The sequence below is a fragment of the Pseudopodoces humilis genome, chromosome 6, assembly GCF_049639895.1.
Source record: "Pseudopodoces humilis isolate 2021_Gansu_Grassland_sample_001 chromosome 6, ASM4963989v1, whole genome shotgun sequence".
In the NCBI taxonomy this organism is placed as follows: domain Eukaryota; kingdom Metazoa; phylum Chordata; class Aves; order Passeriformes; family Paridae; genus Pseudopodoces; species Pseudopodoces humilis.
Window position 1 is genome coordinate 242,154 of NC_142205.1, and position 20,647 is coordinate 262,800.

The 20,647-nt window shown below is 53.8% G+C and overlaps 1 protein-coding gene across 1 annotated transcript in view; it reads right to left on the reverse strand.

Moving 5' to 3' along the window:
* Positions 1-18,154, reverse strand: part of LOC102105832 (GDNF family receptor alpha-4) — a 67,940-nt gene extending 49,786 nt beyond the window's left edge. Inside the window, exon 1 of the mRNA XM_005532574.3 lies at positions 18,035-18,154. Coding sequence (XP_005532631.2) covers positions 18,035-18,074 — 40 coding nt within the window. The 5' untranslated portion in view covers positions 18,075-18,154. The remainder of the gene's footprint in view (positions 1-18,034) is intronic.
* Between the last annotated feature and the right edge of the window lie 2,493 nt (positions 18,155-20,647).

The window sequence follows — 20,647 nt, forward strand, 5'->3', positions numbered from 1 at the left end:
TTCCTTGGATCCTCAGAGTCTCTCAAGTCAAACCTCAACCTGCCTGGAGGAATTTCAGTGTTCCCAGTGCCACCCATTACAGAAGCTTTGAGGGTCATCTCTCACATTTCTCACAGAAGCAACTCGCTGCTCTTCCCACAATGCCAAATTTGAGGTGATAGAGGAGCAGCTGGGACCCTGAGAGCTGTGACCTGCTGCTGCCCAGCCATGGGTGGTGGCATGGAATATGTCCAGGTTGTGCTGGGATCCACTCAGGATCCCTGACTGCAGCTGGGCTTTGGGCTGGAGCAGGGCTGAACCTCTGCTCCACTCTGAGAAGCTCCCGCTCCACAGCAGGCTTTGCAGGAGATGCCTCACTGGAGAGAAAGGCAGCAGGGAGGAAAGCAACGGTGACAAGTAAGGAGAAAAGCAAAGAGAACTCTGGACTGGATAATTTCTGCCCAACGATTGTCTCTAATAAGGTTTGACTATATAAATTAATTGAGATGTGCCTTGGAGAGTGGGAGCTGCTGCTGATGGAAACCAGCCAGGAAGAAAAAAAACCCTTATTTTCTCTGCAAACTTTCTGACAAAACCAGATCTCTGAGTTTGGTGTGGCAGGCTTTGGGGAGATGGGCAGGTTCTCAGGGCCTGTGGCACAGCCACAGAATTTGGTTGTCACAAACTGCCAGGGAAGGTGGCCAGGGGTGGAGGAGGACAAAGCTTTGCAGTGGGGCCAAGCTGGGTCATTCCCTCACGTAAGCTTTTGATTCATTTCTTACAAGAAGCCAAAATGTCTGCACATTCCTTGCCTGTGTAGAAGAAAGACAAATCAGGGGTAGGTGTCATTGCTCAGAGGTTCAGGTCATTGGTAGGGCTAAGACTGCTCCAGCCCCTCACTGCCTTTGCTGCCAGCCCCAGCAGTAACTCCACATCTCTGGGAGGCAGAGACATTGCTGGGCTGCAGGGGCCAGGACTGCAGCAGCTGACCTCAAACTGGCTCTTCCAAAACACTGCACATCCTGCAGACCTGGGTGCTGAGCAACAACGTGGGGCCCTGGGGAAGGAATGGGCTCTGCTTGAGGCTCTGCAGCTCTTCCTGGGAGAAACGGAGCTCTGGTGCAGGGTTCATATCCCAGGGAGCACGCAGGAACAGCCAGCACGGGTCAGGGCTGCAGGGAGAACACTTTCAGTTTGCACAGCTCTCCTGGGTCTTGGGGAACGTGCTGGGAAAGCTGGGCTGTGCACCTTTCCAGCTTAAATGTCAGCTAAGGACAGGCAGGGAGAGGACAAAACAGAGCTTCCCAACTCTGCTCTTCTGTGATCCACAGAAACTTGTTCCTTGCTTTGAGTGCTGTGGGGGCAGCAGCTTTGTGCCCTCGGCCCATCCATGGATCTGGATTCCTGGACATCTCCAAGGAGCCTCCCACTGCCACTGCGAGAAGTGATGGATGTGGGGAAACATCCTGAATCGCTGTGACCTGACAGCAGGAGCACGAGCTGAGTGTAAACACAGCAGGATCAGCTTGCCCAAGTGAAAAATCCCCACCAGAATAGAGACGTGTTTGTGTTAGACTCCGTGGGTCCCAGGGTTCTTTTCATGTGTTTTTTCCTCTTGGAAGTTTCAGCCTGGGAGCAGAAGGAATCATTTCTGTAGCTGTTCACTGTTCCTGATTTTTTGCTAAAAAATGTAACTCCTTTGATCTGGATGTTAGTGAATAGATTTAAACTAAACAGTTAAAATGTTGCTGAGAACCCCTGTAGCTCCTATTACAGTTTCTAGAGCCAGGACTTGAGGAAATGTTGGACAGAGGTGGGTCCTGCCTGGCACAGGGTTCAGATGTGCAGGAATAAGAGATTGAGCCACTTCTGGAATCCCTTCCTGTTCCCTTTGGACACAGTTTCAACACTCTTGGAAAGAAACTGTCCAGCTTTCCACAGATGCCTTTTCTGCCATAAGAGGGAAATAATCGAGACTGAAACCACTTGCACTAATTGTCTGTATTTTAAATCTGAAGTGGTGCCAAGTTCCTACTTGGAAACCGTTCAAGCAGCTGTTGTTAGCAGGCTCCCCGGGAGGATGTTTGCACCACACGTGGTCATCGGGCACCTTGGGACCTGGCCACACAGCCCATCCTCACCTCAGTCAGAGTGATGCTCCCCAGGCTGCCGTGGGGAGCACTTCCAGCTTTGTAAAGGCTGTGACATAATTTTAAATCCCCAAATGAAAACAAAACAGAAGGCAGACACTTTCTCCCAAAAGACAAAAGATTCTAAGTCTCTGCAGAGGATGAAAGACACATCTTTGCAGAGGAGGAAGTGGAGTGAGATGTTTTCTTTGTTTAACCCAAGAGACCACCAGCCCTTTGCTGGCTTCAAGCACGGTCATTCCTGTGCTGCTTTCTGGAGCCCATGGCTGCAGTCTGCATGGGTGTTCCAGGCAGGGAAGGCCACAGGATTTAGGGATTTAGGCAGAACAAGAACCAGAGAAATCCCGGTGATGAGCTCAGCTGAAGCAAGCTCACCCCAACTCTAGCTGTGCAGTAGATATCTGGCTCAGGCCCACAGGTTCACCTCCTTCTCTGGTACCCAGCTCTCCCAGGAACCCCTGGGAAGGTCACTGCCCTGATACAGTGAAAACACCTCAATATTTCGGAAGGTATTATACAAGCCTTGACAGGTAATTAAATCCCAGAATCTGTTAATAGTATCATAGAATTGTTGAATATCACAGAATGGTTTGGGTTAGAAGGGATCTTAAAGCTCATCCAGCTTCTGCCATGGGCAGGGACACCTCCCACAGTCCCAGGCTGCTCCAAGCCCCAATGTCCAACCATTCCCTGTGTCCTGTCTCTCCTTGTCCAAAGTCTCTTTACATCTTTCTTTTTGTCTCCTTCAGGGACTTGGAGGCCACGCTGAGGTCACTCCAGAGCCTTCTCTTCTCCAGACTGAACAATCCCAGCTCTCCCAGCCTTTCCTCCCAGCAGAGCTGCTCCATCCCTCTGAACACCTTGGTGCCTCCTCTGGACTCGCTCCAGCAGCTCTGGGTCCTTCCCAGGGAACAGAAGAGAGCTCTGATGCCCAAGAGAGAAATGTGGGGGCCGTGAGGGACAGTGGAGATGCTGTCCTGGGTAACTGAACAGAAGTGTTTACAACCACAAAGCCTTTAGAGATCAAACCAATCAGTTTGGTATTTCATTATATTATTAATAGGAAAAATATCTTTTCCATGGGAGTGGTGAGGCCCTGTCCCAGGTGCCCAGAGCAGCTGGGGCTGCCCCTGGATCCCTGGCAGTGTCCAAGGCCAGGCTGGACACTGGGAGCCGTCCCTGCCATGGCAGGGGTGGCACTGGAGGAGCTTTTGGGTCCCTTCCAACCCAAACCAGTCTGTGAATCTGTGATTCTGTCCTTTCATACGTCAATCGCTCGTTTTCAGCAGCCCCTTTCACCAGCACGGGCCATTGGCTGCCTGGGGTATGAACAGGTAAACCCAGCAGAAACAACCAGAAGAAAGGAAGAGGAAGTCCCTGTCCATGCTTGTGAAGAGGCAGGAGGGTGAAGATGGGCCCAGCAAAGCTCTGTGCCTCGTGTGTTTGCTGTTCACATTTGCTGGCTGTGACCCGTTGTAGCTCGGCCTCAGACTGCACCTGGTGCTGAGGAGCAGCTGAGAAATTGTTGAGAAGCTGCTGGTGGGAAGCGTTTCCCTGGAAGCTGAGGAAGCTGGGATCAGCCCCCTGCTGCTGAGGGTGAGCTGCATGCCCACACAAAACCATCCCAGCCAGCACCTCTGGCTCTGGCCCGAGAGAAACACAGAATTATGGAACGGTTTGAATTGGAGGGACCTTCAAAGGACATCTGGTCCCGCCCTGTGATGAGCAGGGAAATCTTCAACATCGGTCAGAGCCCGTCCAACCTGGCCTGGGACGTTTTTAGGGGTGGGGCAGCCACAGCTTCTCTGGGCAGCCTGCTCCAAACTGTTCCTGGCTCTGTGGACTGTTTCACCTGGACAGAAGTGGCATTTCCTCGTTTCCCCTGCAGGTGTGCCTGCCCTGAGCCGCGTGGCCGTGGCTGCGGCCGCGCTCGTGTGTGTCCCCGCTGTGTCCCCACCAGTGCTGTACACTGAGGATGCTCTGCCATTAATGTGTAAATTAAAGTACAGCTGCAGTAATAGTCAAAAGGGAGCCCAAAAGAGAACAGAGAAGATTGATTATGTGCATATTTTAAGTGCTTTGTGACTGGGAATGTTTATTTGAAAAATAAGAGTGAACGAGAAGCACTGACACTACAAATAAAAATAATAAAGGGAAATACATCTCTTTTATTATTAAATTATAGATTAAAATAGGAAACAAGGGGGAATATAGAAACATATATCTCTTTGTGGAGGCTTTCTATAACAATCATCATAAAATAACGCAGCAGTACCTGACAGCTTAAATAAAGACAGGAGCTGAGGCTCCTATCTACACATTTATCTCCTCTGATCCAGACAGGGTAAAGAGGCATAAAAGGCTGGGATAATAACATCTTCCCTGCACACCAGCTCCCAAACAATGGGCAGATTTTATACTTGGTTACTCCACATAATGTCAACATTGTCAGAAAACAAAAGCACCGTGAAGATGCACACCATCTTTTTCCCTCCTTCCCTTTCACCCTTTTTTCCTTGTGATCTATTCCTTTGTGATTTCTGTGCAGCACAAAGGGGCAGATCAGGAGCTCTGCTGCCCTGGGCTGGTGGGGCAGCAGGCCAAGGAAGGAAGGGAAGGGGCAGTGAGGTTCACACGGGTGCACACTGCTCAAATGCAGAGCAAGCACCAGGCAATTCCCAAATCCCTGCTGCTCCCCTGTGTGGGGTCACAGGAGCTACCAGAGCCAATTCCCCAATTCCCCAATTCCCCAATCCCTGTGTGGGGTCACAGGAGCTACCAGAGCCAATTCCCCAATTCCCCAATTCCCCAATCCCTGTGTGGGGTCACAGGAGCTACCAGAGCCAATTCCCCAATTCCCCAATCCCTGTGCGGGGTCACAGGAGCTACCAGAGCCAATTCCCCAATTCCCCAATTCCCCAATCCCTGTGTGGGGTCACAGGAGCTACCAGAGCCAATTCCCCAATTCCCCAATTCCCCAATTCCCAAATCCCTGCTGCTCCCCTGTGTGGGGTCACAGGAGCTACCAGAGCCAATTCCCCAATTCCCCAATTCCCCAATTCCCCAATTCCCAAATCCCTGCTGCTCCCCTGTGCGGGGCCACAGGAGCTACCAGAGCCAATTCCCCAATTCCCCAGTCCCTGTGTGGGGTCACAGGAGCTACCAGAGCCAATTCCCCAATTCCCCAATTCCCAAATCCCTGCTGCTCCCCTGTGCAGGGCCACAGGAGCTACCAGAGCCAATTCCCCAATTCCCCAATTCCCCAATCCCTGTGTGGGGTCACAGGAGCTACCAGAGCCAATTCCCCAATCCCTGTGTGGGGTCACAGGAGCTACCAGAGCCAATTCCCCAATTCCCCAATCCCTGTGTGGGGTCACAGGAGCTACCAGAGCCAATTCCCCAATTCCCCAATCCCTGTGTGGGGTCACAGGAGCTACCAGAGCCAGCTCTCGGCCAGGGCTGCCCTGGCACGGCCTCTGCCACCCCCTGCCATGCTCAGACCGGGCGGGACAGACAGAGCTGTCCCCGTGTCCCTGTGAGCCTGCAGCCAGGGGAGGCACTGAGCGGCTGCTGGAGCCCACAGAAAGCCCTGGAACAGCTCCCAGCTCCGCTCCCTTTGATCCTGGAGAGGAACTCAAACCCTGGGGTCTCTGCACCAGCCTGTTCTTTCCCCAGTTCCCCTCAGCAGGCACCTGCTGCCCTCGAGCGATTCTCCCACATCCTTGGATGCTCAAGGTGCCACCACAGCAAGAAAATACAACCTGGGGGAGCTCCTGAACAAGCCACCCACACTCCTAAGAAGAAATACTCTCCTGGGACAAAATAAACAGCACTCTGAAAGCAGCTGGGCTTCTACATCTCCTTCCACACACACCTCTTCTGCTCTGAACTGACCTTTCCTACAGTGGGACACAGGAGGAGCTCATTCCCATCTCCAAAGCTTGTGGGATCTGAACTTCTGGAACTTCTCATCCAGCATGGTCAGGCTGGACAGGGCTTGGAGCAACCTGGGCTAGTGGAAGGTGTCCCTGCCTGTGGCAGGAGGTGGAAGGAGATGAGCTTTTAGATCCCTTCCAACCCAAACCATTCCATGAATCTGATCCTGTCTGATCCGCCCAGGGGGCTCAAAAACTCGTGAGGGGACAGTCTGACATACACAAGATTCATTTTCTCTGGAAAACACTGTTGGAAGAGCAATGTAATTAAATTGTTTACCTTTAGCTTGAATCAACTTGTTGATTCTTACCAGCCTGAAGGGTTTTCTCCAGGGACACCTATATTTGCCCAGTTGATTTGTTATGAGAAGACAGAGTTCTTGGCACTTACTTGAGGAGAGGGGAGAAAATCTTGGCAGCAGCAACCCATATTTGTTTGAAAACATTTACTTTTGAGTCCCAGCACAATGGAAGGTGACAATAGGAGTGATTGTCCAAGCCTGACTTGGAGCCAACCCCTCAGGGATGTTACCTCAGAACTCCTGCCTTGCTCACCTCCGTTGCAGGGAGAACAGGGCCAGGTGTGAGGGCAGGAGGTGTCCTGGGAGCAGAGAGGGCTGGAGGAGCAGAGGGTGACGCTGGGTGCGAGGTACCGAGACTGTTTGAGTGCAGAGGAGGAGCCAGCTCATCACCACGGCAGCACAGGCAGAGCTCAGGGCTTGTCCAGACCCAGCATCCAGCACTGAGCCCCCCCAGCCCCAACACCCAGTGGCCACTGAGACCTTGGGCTGAGCAGCACCATCTCCCCACGGGACCCTCAACATGAATTTGGGATGTGCTGGGGGAAAGGGAAAGGACTGTGGCCACCCCTGGACTCCAGGTGCTGCAGGCACCTGCCTGGTGACACTATTGCTGTCTCAAAGGCCACTCTGGCCCCTTGCTGAACTCCTGGATGCACCCAGGACCTGCAGATCCTGCACAGTGATGCACTGGTCACTCCCCATGACTCACAGCTCTCCTGAAAGAATTTCATCAAGCCTCAAGGATAAGTCAGACTGAGACCCTGCAATTTCTTTTTCCATTATGAATGAGAAAGAAAAATAGCCTAAACATTTCACTCCTAATACTCAAAACTTTTTCCTTCAGTGCTTCACGCTGTTGCTCCCTCTCCTCCCCTCGCTGTCTTACAGGAGTGTGACTAATCCTCTTCTTTCCCTGGCACTGTTACCTTGAAGGTATTTATAGAGTGTGATCGTGTTCTCTCCCGTGTCTTTCTTCCCTCCTCAGCTCTGGATAAACCAAGCCCCCCCAGGCATCTCTCTCGTGCCTTCCCTTGCTCTTTGAGGTCGTGCTGACTGCAGTGGCAGCCAGGAAAGGCTTTTCCTGCTGGAGAGGGCACGGCAGGGCTCGCCCAGGCTGGCAGGGAGCTGCTGCTGGCCTCACCTGCACTCACACAGCCTGGCCCTGCTGGCTCCGTGTGCTGGCCACAGCTCCGTGCCCCAGACACCCAGATCCATCTGCTCCCCAGAAATCAGCCAGTGCCATCATCTGGTTCATGTTACCATTGTCACTGCCAGGGCTCTGCCTCCTGGGCTGGAGCAGCAGAAACAAGATCAGAGCAGGGGGTTGAAGGAGATTCAAGTGAAACTTGTTTGTCCAGCAGTATCTGGGAGGGAAAGCGTGGTCTCAGTGCCCTGACTCGCTCACCTCACTAAGGAATGATGCTCCAAAGGACCCCAAACTGCCTCACTCACTGTTAAACTCCTCACCTGTGAGCAGAGCAGCCCCCACACACCGACTGGGAATGCTCCTTGGCCAAAACCTCCCCAGGGATTTTAACAGGTGGGACAAGCAAACTCCTGTGGCTCCAAATGCACCTGGGCTCTGGGTGGCCTCTGTGACCACCAGAAGAGTCACCAGCTCCGTGCAGTTCCAACCACCCTTAGGACTAGAGCCATCAGCTCTGTGAAACAGAAATTTCTCACTGGATTTCTTTCTTTCTTTCTTTCTCCTTTAACCATGGACAAAGAAGTTCCCTGGAAAAATTTGGGCTTTGCAAGTAGAAAAACAAAACACTAGATAATGTTTTAATCTCATTTTCTTCATCTTTCTTTTTTTTTAGTTGTTTAGATTGAAATGATGGGTCCTTGACTTCTCCCTCCAGCATCAGCTGTTTCCATGGAGGACAGGAGAACTTGGTGGCTTAGGCTGGGTTCAACTCACTGACCAAGGAAAGAGCTGAAAGTGTCACTGGGATTGGCTTTGCGGTCCTTGGAGGTAACACCAATCATAGATAACAGCCCAGAGAGGTCTGTGTCCCTCTGGGCCTGCCAACTTCTCCCCTCAATTGCAAGGAGGAGTTCAGGAGAGCAGGTGACAACCAGGTGGGATGAAATCCTTTTCCCTGCAGGCTGCTGGGACCATCCCTGTCTGGTGTGTGGGCAGGGGATGAGAGACAAATTCCCTTTCTCTTTCTGTCCAAGGTCCCTCTGGGAAGACCATTTTCTGTTTTCTTAATAAAAGCAGATAAAGCAGAAGAAAAACATCTGCGGTTTCATTTTAGTCCTCATTTTTCTTCCCCTGGAATTATACTTAATAAGCATTTTATTTTCTACTTGCTACCTTTTATTTCAAATTTTACTGTTCCTGATCTGTCATTGTTGTTCAAAAGTCAAACTGTACCAAAAGCCCAATATTTTTCTGAGGAATGAGCTTCTGTTCTCCAACTTGCTCTTTTAGCAGAGGCTTTTACGTTTCACGCTCCGCTCCCCCTGTGTGGCTCCTCAGCAGAGCACATCCCCAGTCCCAGAGCAGGGCAGGGTCACTGATCCTGATCCCCAGTCCCAGAGCAGGGCAGGATCACTGATCCTGATCCCCAGTCCCAGAGCAGGGCAGGATCACTGATCCTGATCCCCAGTCCCAGAGCAGGGCAGGGTCACTGATCCTGATCCCCAGTCCCAGAGCAGGGCAGGATCACTGATCCCGTGTTTGGGGTGGATCTTTGGGGTGGGGGAAGGATTTTGGAGCGCCTTGCTTGGCTCTGGTTCCTGCCCCAGCACAAAGGAAGAGCTCGGGGTGTTGGCTGTGTGCTCAGGCTGCAGAGAAATTCTGATCCCAGCTCGTTCTCTGCTTCCCACAAACACAAACACCCCGGGTCAAACACAGTGTTATCTCCTGGTTCTGACTCACAAGAATTCCCCTACTTTATCCCTATTTTACACCTGGATGCAGGGAATTTACATTACTATCCAAAACCTGAGAGATCCAGAAACAGATGCTGCAACTCCTCATCCCATGGGGCAGACTCACCCTGCAGATGAAACACTTCTGGGGCAGTTCACTGGATTTCTTCTTGCTATTTGGGTTTTTTTAATCCCTGTTTGTTAGTTTGGTTTTTGCTCCAGCCCTTCCATTACGATCAAAACTTGCTGGTAATGCGATAGCATCTAATGAACTCAATTAGAGATCTGGACCCCTGGAGCCAGGCACTTAATTACCAAGGGGCTCTCCAGCTCACATCAAGGATTGCCCTGGTCTGTCGGGAGGAGAAATGAAGCAATTCCAGGAGAGGGAGATAAATTTCCTTGCATTAGTCCCAGGAGGGTGGTAACTCTGACACTGCTTTTCCCGGGACGTGTGTCCACACTCCACGCTGACTGATGGCTCCCTGAGCTGTCACTTCACCTGCAGGGAATCACATCCCCTGCTGCAGGAGGAAAAGCCAAACCTCAGGGCTTCCCTGGACCCAGAAGGGCTCTCAGACCTTCTCAGTCCTACACATTTCTCCTCCCAACCCTTGGATTCCGTTATCATGGGAAGCTCCATCTGCATCTTCTGTCTGACACCTCAGGAGCCTCTTCTGTTCCACTTCCCACCTCCAGACCAGAATCTGCTCAGAACCTTCTCCACTGTTCCCTTTCCAGGACTTTGGGCCTATGGAGAACTCTTGTAGTGCCAGTTTAGCAAACAGCAGGAAAGCCTCTAAAGCTCAGTCCTACAGGAGGCTTCTCATCTCAGGCCATTTCCTTTTAACATTCCAAGTGATGACAAAAAGGAGACAAGATTTCTGTCTGGACAGGGAAAATCAGCATATTCTCAGGGGATGGGGAACTCGAGCACCTTTGAGGAGTTCCACAGGGCAGCACTTTTGGTTTAAAGGTTTGCTAACTCTCCAAAGCCTGACGAGTCCTCCAGTGATCCCATCAGCCCCCTAAGGGGAAACTGGCTCTTCTCCCTTCCTTCTAGTGATATGTAATCAAATTTTATTAATAGAACGATTTAGGTTGGAAAATACCTCCGAGTCCATGGAGTGCAATGATTTCAGTTCCTCCTGCAGCAATTCCCTGCAGACCAAAGGAGCCCACAGTGCCCAGATTTGGGGGGCGAGGTGTCAGAGCCACAGCATGGTCTGTTCTGCAGACACTGCACTCCTGACACACAGCTCTTCCATTCCAGCTCCTTGTGGAGACACCTCTGCCACGTTCCCTCCGAGGTTTTTCCAGGCTCTGAGCACCACCACGACCCCCTGAGCACTTTTCCCACACTGAAGGAAAGCTCTGCCCGGGGCTGACACGGCTGTGACAGCAGCCCAAGGTGAGCAGTTTGTCTCTCTCGCTGGGTTATGTTCTCTCACCAAGAGGAAAAAACAAAACAAATGTCTTGGAAGGGGGGAAAAAATGTACCGTGAAATTGCTGTAACTCGTGTCAAATCAACTAACCTTGCAAGGAGGAGTGAATTCCTCAGTAGGCAGAGGAAACACTTGAGCACACAGCCCTGTCTGGGGCTTATGCAAACAAGTCAAACGCTCTGACTCTTTCCAAGCCCTGGCTGATCATTCACGTTTGCTCTCCTCTCCATTAAGAGACACAACGTCCCCACCTGCAGCCTTCATCCCAGGAGATTCCGGGGGCTTCTGTCAGCTCCAGCCTTGTGTCAGGCTTTTAAAGAGCCTGGTGCAGCACACAGCATCCATCAAAGAGAAACACGGGCAGCAAGGAAGGGAAGCTGGAGACAGCTGCTGCCCCTGCCTGCAGGGAGCTGAGATCTCAGGAGATCTGAGATCTCAGGAGATCTGAGATCTCTGGGCTGCTGACCGCCCTGCACACGCAGGGAAGCTCCAGTGCCAGCAGAAATACCTTCTCTGGTAGCAAAAGTTCTATCCCAAGTCAGTCAGGTGTCTGAGGAGCTGTGAGCCTCCTCCTGGGTTTTCTTACTGCAGCAATCTGGGGGAAGCGGGGCTGGGTTGGCTGCAAGAGAAATCCTCGCATGTGCAGGCAACACTTTGGAGCTGGAGTGCAGGTCCCAGACACCTCTCATGGGGATGCACACAGTCACGGGATCCTGGAATGCTTTGGTCTGGAAGGGACCTTAAAGCTCATCCCGTTCTGTGCCCTGCCAGGGGCAGGGACAGCTTCCACTAGACCGAGCAAGGGACAGAAAGACATTAAAGTTATAATCACGGTGCAGGTGATGCCCTTCAGGGATCCAATTAGAGCAGCAGGAGGAAAACATAAAACAAAGTGTTCAATAAAGGCTGCAACACTAAAATAAGGTGGAGGTGACAGGGGGTCCAGTTTGGGCAGCAGGAGAACCACAAAAAAAGAGCAAAGCGTTCAATAAAGACTGCAACAGTAAAAGAAGATGAATTGAGAAATTCAAACCCCTTTATGATTGATTTGACTGTTTATGTAAAATTCTCACGGACAGGACCACATGAACTCTGCAGAGTGGTGGTCCAGACACCGTGTTTGCTCCAAACAAAAATTCACAGCCATGTTCCAAGTAAAGGCTCCCTTCCCATGAGGCTGTAGCTGCCCTTTATTTCCTTTGCTCTGATTAATCGAGGAGGATGGGATTTCCCAGGAGGCACCAGCCAGCCTCATTTGATGCAAAGCTTGAAGCAAAGCCTGATTATTTTGCAGAGATTGAGTTCAATTCACCACCTCTTAAGGCACCCTGGAGCTCTCCCAGGACCTGTCCTGAGCATTTGCTGGGTCCAGTTCAGCTCTGAGGCTCCAGAGACCTCAGATCAGTCAGGGACTCGCAGACTGCTCCCCTTGCTGACTGTCTGGAGCTGAACTCTTCCCGGAGCAGCTCTGCTGCTCCCTGGGCTCACAGCCAGGGAGGCTCAGGAGGCAGAGGAGATGTGAACCCTGTGAGCAGAGCAGCCCTGCAGCCCCAGCCCTGCAGCCCCAGCCCTGCAGCCCCAGCCCTGCAGCCCCAGCCCTGCAGCCCCAGCCCTGCAGCCACAGCCCTGCAGCCCCAGCCCTGCAGCCACAGCCCTGCAGCCCCAGCCCTGCAGCCACAGCCCTGCAGCCACAGCAGCTCTGCAGGTGAGTTCTGACCCAAGTGATCTGCTTGGCCTTCTTTCTCAGGGTACAAGCAACAGGAAAGGGGAGGGAAAACCCAGCAGTTTCTCAAGTCTTAACTCACAGTCCATTAGCATCTGGAGCTGTTTAAACTCCCATCCCAAAGTGCCATCCCCAGGGGGTAACAAAGAGATGGCTGAGCTTGGAGATGTTTGAAAGATGAGTAATTTGATCCTCCTTTTGGAAGAAGCACCAAAAAATCTGTCCCATTCCTTTCTCCTCAAAACCCAGCTGCCTGCACTTGTGTGTCAAAGCAGCCCTTGGAGCCATATGTCACGAGTGGGGAGTGCTGCAATAACTCTGCCAGAGCACTCGGTGGGGACAGGTATCACCGACAGGGTTTCCAGTTGGATTCTATAAATCAAAGCCACAGCACAACTGTTTTCACTGTATCTTTCATGCAAACTGCTTCCCAGATGGATTTGCAGAGAAAGAGAAAAATAGAGTCAAAGAATAATTTAAATTGGAAAAGCCCTCTAAATTCAAAAAGACCATCGAGTCCAGCCATTCCCCAGCACTGCCCAGGCCACCACTGCCCCATGTCCCCAAGTGCCACATGCACACAGCTTTGAAATCCCTGCAGGAGTGGGGATTCCACCCCTGCCCTGGGCAGCTGGGCCAGGGCTGCACAGCCTTTCCATGTAGGAATATTCCCAAAATCCACCCTGAGCTCCCCTGAGGCCGTTCCCTCTCCTCCTGTCCCTGTTCCCTGGGGGCAGAGCCCGACTCCTCCTGACAGGGACTTGTGCAGAGCCACGAGGTCCCCCCTGAGCCTCCTGTGCTTGGAGGGGACACCTGTGGAGGAAGGAGATGGATTCACATGAAGGGAGGTGGAGATGAGACTTGACAGTGACAGGATATGGCCAGAGCAGTTTTGAGCTGGAGAATATCAAATACAACAGGATACAGGAAAACCTCTTTTCCCCAAGAGGACACAGAGGCAGTGGACAGTGAGGTTTATTCTGTCTCTGGGGGTCATCCATCCCTTCCTGCTGCAGGCAGCTAAACCCCAGAGCCCCAGCAGCTCTGCCAGAGGGTGCAGGAGATGAGCAGGCTCTGAGGACACTCCATGGATGTGTGCTGGGCATGGATCCCATTCCCGAGGCCAGGGAAAGATGTGCCAATGCTGAGGGACCAAAGGGCCCAAGGCAGATCTGCAGCTGGGACAGGACTTCTCATCCTAGAGACATCCAACAGTTTGGGTTGGAAGGGACCTATTAAAGTTCATTTAATCAACAATCCCAGTCACAGGTTGGTTTGAGTTGAAAGGAACTTTTCAAGAGCAGAGACATCTTCCACTGGACCAGGTTTCTCCCAGCCCCATCCAGCCCCAGCCTGAACGTTTCCAGAGGTGGGGCATCCACCACCTCTCGAGTGAGATGCAGGGAGATGATTGGAAATATCCACGAGGACAACAACCTCTCTCAACACCCAGCAAGCTCACTGCAGCCCAGCCAGAGCCAGCTGTGGCATCACCTGCAGTCAGCCCCAGGTCCTGGATGGCTCACGGGGGGTTTAAATGTGATGTCACCTTCCTGCAGACTCATTTTTCTTCTGGTGGCACTCCCAGGTTCTCCTTGCCCAGGATAAACGGTGGCTTCGCCTCTGGAGACCCTTCCTGCCCTGTGTGACACAGCCCTGGGTGTTGTGCTCCATCCCAACCCCCCTGGACACAACCCCCTGGCTTTCCTCCCTTTCCATCTGCAGGAGAGACCATCCATCCCCGGTTCCACCTCCCACCCACCTCTCCAGCCTCACCCACGAGCTCCCACTCTTCTTTCCCGGGATCCAGCCCCAGGCAGCCCCAGCAGAACCTTTCCAGCTGGGATGGAAGGGATGGAGGAGTCACCCCTTTCCAGCTGGGATGGAAGGGATGGAGGAGTCACCCCTTTCCAGCTGGGATGGAAGGGATGGAGGAGTCACCCCTTTCCAGCTGGGATGGAAGGGATGGAGGAGTCACCCCTTGCAGCTGGGATGGAAGGGATGGAGGAGTCACCCCTTGCAGCCACTCTCAGCTCCCACCCTCAGCCCCCAGCGTGGAGCTCACTGCCAGGAGGTGTTTGAGAGGGCATTTTGACAGATGCTTTTAAAACAAGGGAGCTGTACTGAACCGAAGATTGACAGGAACAAGCTTTTCATAGTTTTGTTCCTTTCTGTTTTTTCAATGAAATGTGTTCTTCTGAAAAAATTCTTCTAGCAGGAGAACTACCTTTCAATTTGTCCTCTCTCACTTTTGGGTTGAGAAGAAAGAGGTCATTTATATATTTTTAAGGAAGCAAAAGGAATATAAAGTCCACTAGAGGGAAAAAGAAATCATGAATATCTTGGTAGCAAGGTATTTTTATCAAAAGGTGGCAAACTTTAGAGACATCAGAAGTGTTTTAAAATGACCAAATGGAAAGTTATAAAAATGAACAAGTCTTGTGTGAAAATGATGAAGGGAAATTCAGGTACAATAGGAATAATCTGTGAAAATTGCCAGGAGAACAGGGAAGACATTTCTGTCTCCAAAAGCAAAATAAAATGCTGTTCACAGTAATTTACACTAATTGTTAGCCTTAAGTACTACTAGTTTTTACCCAGAAATAATTACTATTTAAGGCTCCAGAGCTCTGGAAAAAATATTTTCTGGGTGTGGTAAGATCCTTGCAGAGGAATCTGCACGGCATTGGAGGGCAGCCTGTTGAGGGAGAACTTTTATTTCTCCTCTGCACCAACACGGACAGACATAAATATCACATTCCCATTGATGCAAATAACGGATTGCTCCTGTCACAACTGACAAAGCCACCAATTTAAGGAGAGTTTCCCTCTCTCACACACACAGATGCATTTTTCAAGAGATTTTTTTTTTTTGCTTTTCCCCTGGGATCCGAGTTCCCAAAGCAGGTGAAAATCCACCAAACGATCTCATGTTTGCATCTGTGAGGAGCCTGTGGGAAACATGTGCCAGGAATTATGCAAAGGAGCAGAGCAGCCCAAGCTGCTGCAGGAATCGGCCCCGATTCCATCTGGGCTCCTGCCCCCCACGGCAGGGCCAGAACTGCCTCTGGGTCCCAGGGGGGCTCAGAGCAAACTGCTGCTCCCAGCTGTGCCCAGCAGCTCATCCTTTAATTACTGCTGCTTCGTTAGTGCAGGGACTGCTGTGTCCTCTGAGATCTGGGCACTGCCCTGGGAGCTGCTCACAGGGGCAGCCCAGTGTCCCTGTACAATTAATGTCCCTTTATATTTAATATATATGGGATAATAAATATAATATAATAAATAGTTAATATAAATATAATAAATATATAATTTATATAATAAATGTCCCTTTATATTTGACTATACCAGCGCTTCCTGGAGCCCTGATTTTTCAGAAAGGCTCCCTGAATGCCTCCCCAGTGTCCCGTGAGAGGCACTTCGAGCCAACACCACGAATTCAGGAAACATCAGGGGACACTACAGCAGCAATGAACTTCCCCAGAGCCATGTGCCTGTCCCCAGGGGTGGAACTGTGCTCCCGTTCTGTCCTCGCACTGCCAGAAACGCGAGGGGACACAGGCCAGGGAGCTGATCTGGCTGAAAAGCAGCTGAGGAAAATAAAAACACGGCTCAATCCTGCTCTGGGTCACCCTGTGTGTCTGTGCCAGCAGGCAGCTGGGATCTCCATCCAGGCTGGGCGATGGTGACACTGCCTTGTCCCACCTTGGACAGCCCTAATCTCACCACGAAGTGCCTCCTCCAGCCAGGATCATCCCAAAAACGCCAGAGGGGGACACAGCAAAGGCGAGGAGCTCGAGGAGCTGGCACTGCAGCCCACAGGGATGGAGCTGGGGCCGAAGGGAATTGCCAGGCTCGTGCCTGCCCTCTCCAGCCTTGCACCCTGGATCCCTGCAGGGGATCCCCCGGACACATCTTCCATAACAACATCCCAAAAATACCTAAAGAAAAGGCTGAGGGCGTCCAGTAACATCTGCTGGGGTGGTGCTGTGCCTGCAGGGGTCAAATGCCAGTTCAGGGGTGGAAAGGTCCCTCCGGAGACCCCAGGATCAAAAGGGCGAAGGGTGAATAGCAGCTGATAGCTCTGCTCTGGCTTGGGGCAGAGGTGCCGAGTGTATCCTCGGCACCTGTCCCCTGTTCCCAAAGGCACTGCCCACAGCGCAGGACCGGCCACTCGCTCTTTTCTCTCAGTCCACTTTCTCTAGAGAAATCAATCCAGTCGATCAGGCAGGAGATCGACAGCCAGCCCATCCGAGCCGCTTGGAAATCGGATCCTGCAGAGCCCCGGACTCGCACCCAGAGCCTCAGGGAAGAGCTGCAGCTCGGGGGGAGGCTGAGCCCATCCCCAGCCCCGGGCACAGCTCCGGCCCCTCGGGTCCCGCAGCGCTCCCAGCCCCCGGAGCAAAGCTGAGGATGGTCGGGCCCGCCTGGGGGGTGGAATTTGCCCTCCCCGCACCTTCGGGACTCGGAAGAGTTGCTGCTGCTGACATCTAGTGACAGGAGAGCCGGCACGGGGAGTCACCTGGAGCTCCGGCAGAGCCTCCCCAGGGAGGGCAGAGCCCCCTCGGGAGCTCCCCGGGCTGTCCCGGCCGCCCCCGTCACCCCGAGACCTTCTCCTCCCCCAGTGGCCACCCGAAGAGAGCAGGCGGTCCCGTTCCCAGCCTCCCCACAGCCTTTCCTGCTCCATTTAAGCACGGGCTCGATGTTGCGTTTGCTGCCTGAGCGGAGCCCAGGGAGGGGACAAGATACCCCAAGGGGAGGAGCCGGGGTGGCAGCAGCCAGGCATTCCCCGGCCGCTGCCGGGGGCTGAAACCCCCTCACCGCCTTTCCTTCTCCCAGGCACGCGGGAGCCCCGGAATTCCGGCAGGAGAAGCGTCCGGGCAGAGCAGGGGGAGGATGCGAGCGGGATGCTCAGGGCACGGGAGCTGCAGCCACATCCCCGCGGACACGGGGACAGCGGCTCCCAGCCACGCCAGGGGACGAGGCTGCCTTTGGAGCTCCAGCGGGGTGGGGGAACCAGCCGGGGTCCTTACTGCCCGCTCCCGGTGCAAGAACAAAGCCCTGAGGACGGCTGGGCTCTGGGCTGCGGGGAAATCCGCAGCAGGGACCCCCGAGCGCGGCTCGCTCGGGCTGGGGGCTGCTCAAGGCAGGGCAGGGCTGGGGCTGCCACCGGCTCGCACCTGCCCCAAAGCATTCCCCAGCCTCGGCATCCTGTGCCCCCCCCTCCCCAGCACAGCCCCTCCGAGCTCCTCTTCCCCAAGAAGTGCCTGGATCCGCGGGGCTTTATCTGGGCATTGCCGCGCAGGATCCCAAATGATCCCAAATGACAGCGGAGAGAGCCCAGCGCTCGGCTCCAGAGCAGAGGAGGCGACGGAAAGCTGACGATGGAATGGTTTGGGCTGGAAAGGACCTTCGCGAGCATCTCGTTCCAACCCCCCTGCCTCGGGCAGCGGCACGTTCCCCGAGCCCGGGCTGCTCCGAGCCCGTCCAGCCTGGCCCCGGTGGCGGCTCCCGGAGCTCTGGGGAGCGGGGAGCCCCGGCCCGGGAGCGCCCGAGAAACCCCCGCAAGCGAGCCCGGAGAAAGTTGTGTCCCCGCTCCCCCCGCGCCGCGGTACTCACCCAGGAGGATCAGGGTGCAGAAGCAGAGGATGCCCCTCATCCTCCCGCTCGGCGCGGCTCGGCCCCACCGACTGGGCTGGGCTGGGAGCCCGGCCCGGCCCGGCGCGGCTCGGCGGTGCCGGAGGATGCGCGGAGGGCTGGGCAGGGCGGAGGGAGGCGGCCCCGGCCCGGCCCCCCCGGCCCGAGCTCACACGGCCGGCCCGGCCCCGCTCCGGGCCCGGCTCATTCCCGGCTCATTCCGGGGGCTGCGGGCCGCCCTCCGCCCCATCTCCGCCGAGGGGCCGCTCCCCCTGCCGCTACAGTTATTTTATGCCTATTAATGATTTAATTTTCCTTTCTTCTTATTATCTATTTTCTTTTTTTTTTTTTTTTTCCTTTGTTTTGGTTTCTTGCGGTGTGTTTTTATTTTTTGTTTTCTCCCTCCTCTGTCAGCAGCGAAACTTGCGGCGGGCTCCGCTCCGCCGTGCCCGAGCGCCGGGGCAGCCTCGCCGCCTTCCCCGGGCCGCCCCCGCCCCAACGCGGCCCTCGGGGAGGGGCTTGGAGCTCCGGCCCCCGCCTCCTTCCCCCGGCCCCGCATCCTCGGCCCCCCATCCCTGCCCCGGGCATCCCTGCCCCGCACCCCTCTCCCGCATCCCGGCCCCGCCTCCCTGCCCCCCTTCCCTGCCCCGAGCATCCCTGCCCCGCATCCCTGCCCCTCATCCCTGCCCCGCATCCCTGCCCCGCATCCCTGCCCCTCATCCCTGCCCCGCATCCCTGCCCCGCATCCCTGCCCCGCATCCCCGGGCATCTCGTGCACCTGTGCTCTCTCACCCGGTGAGCCCCAGGCTGGTTTCTTCCTCGCCCCTGCCCTCCTGGAGGGTCCCGGCGTCTCTCCCCTCCTCCTGACCCTCCCATTCAGATGGAAGCACCGGCCCCATGGCCTTGGACGCGTGTCCTGCTCCTGACTGTTGGCAGTGACACAGGGACTTGGGCCATGTCCTGCCCCCCTCCCGGCCACGGCACCTTCCTTTAATCCCCTGCAACGTGATGAGCTCCCAGCTCTCCTCCAAAACCGTCTGTAAATTCAGGTGATGTGCTTCCATAACTTTCCTTCCACACACCTCCTTCACCATGGTGCACAGGTCCCTCAGCACCATTCCCTGCTGCTTCCCCCAGCTCTAATCCCTGTGGCCCAGCAAGGGACCCCATTTTAGGGAGCCAAGCAGCAGAGCCAGGCTCCTTAATCTTTATGATGATGAGTGAGCATTTTTCACTTCCTCCATTTCATGTATGGAGTACCTGAGACACAAAACGTGAAGTGACATCTTCAGGTTCCCCAGTAATTAACTGACCAATGGTCAGTGTGCTGTTCACAGCCACCTCAGCCTAACACAGCCTTCCCTTCCCTTCCCTTCCCTTCCCTTCCCTTCCCTTCCCTTCCCTTCCCTTCCCTTCCCTTCCCTTCCCTTCCCTTCCCTTCCCTTCCCTTCCCTTCCCTTCCCTTCCCTTCCCTTCCCTTCCCTTCCCTTCCCTTCCCTTCCCTTCCCTTCCCTTCCCTTCCCTTCCCTTCCCTTCCCTTCCCTTCCCTTCCCTTCCCTTCCCTTCCCTTCCCTTCCCTTCCCTTCCCTTCCCTTCCCTTCCCTTCCCTTCCCTTCCCTTCCCTTCCCTTCCCTTCCCTTCCCTTCCCTTCCCTTCCCTTCCCTTCCCTTCCCTTCCCTTCCCGCACCTTCCCGCACCTTCCCTTCCCGCACCTTCCCTTCCCTTCCCGCACCTTCCCTTCCCTTCCCGCACCTTCCCTTCCCTTCCCGCACCTTCCCTTCCCTTCCCGCACCTTCCCTTCCCGCACCTTCCCTTCCCTTCCCTTCCCGCACCTTCCCTTCCCTTCCCTTCCCTTCCCTTCCCTTCCCTTCCCGCACCTTCCCGCACCTTCCCTTCCCTTCCCGCACCTTCCCTTCCCTTCCCGCACCTTCCCTTCCCGCACCTTCCCGCACCTTCCCTTCCCTTCCCTTCCCGCACCTTCCCTTCCCTTCCCTTCCCTTCCCTTCCCTTCCGATATTTGCAGAGAGAGCTTTTTCCCACTGCTGGCTCAGATATTTTCTCTGAACAGGTATTTAAATGCTCTGGGAAGTTTTTTTTCCCCTGCTGGAGCTGTTCAGGGTTCTTAACTTGCATTTCCTCGTGGCATCACCTCATTAATCCTTCCTGCAAAACCAGAGGAACTGCACACTTATTTTTTAGAAGTAAAACAGAGAGGGGAAATAATTCATACAGCCATTTGTAGGTGTTATATATGAAATGGAAAAAAGTCAAGAAAATACTTTTTATTTTATTTTTTTCCTTTTTCTTCTTCCCTACTGGCAAATCAAAAGGAAAGTGTGATCCTTGGCCTTCGTCCCTGGCCTTCCTCTCCTTTTGAAAGCTTCTACCATGTTCCAGTCTGGAACTATTCATTTAACAGGTTTCCTAGTCCTCTGTCAGAATTGAAAAGTTGTAAATACATGAATGTCTTTAGCAACTGTATTTCACACCCAAAATGAGCATTTCCTGAGCTGCTCAGTGGGGAAAAAGAAAGTGTTAATAAAGCCTCATTTGGAGTAAAAAACAGTGCTCTGGAGCTGGGTTTTTTTGATTTCT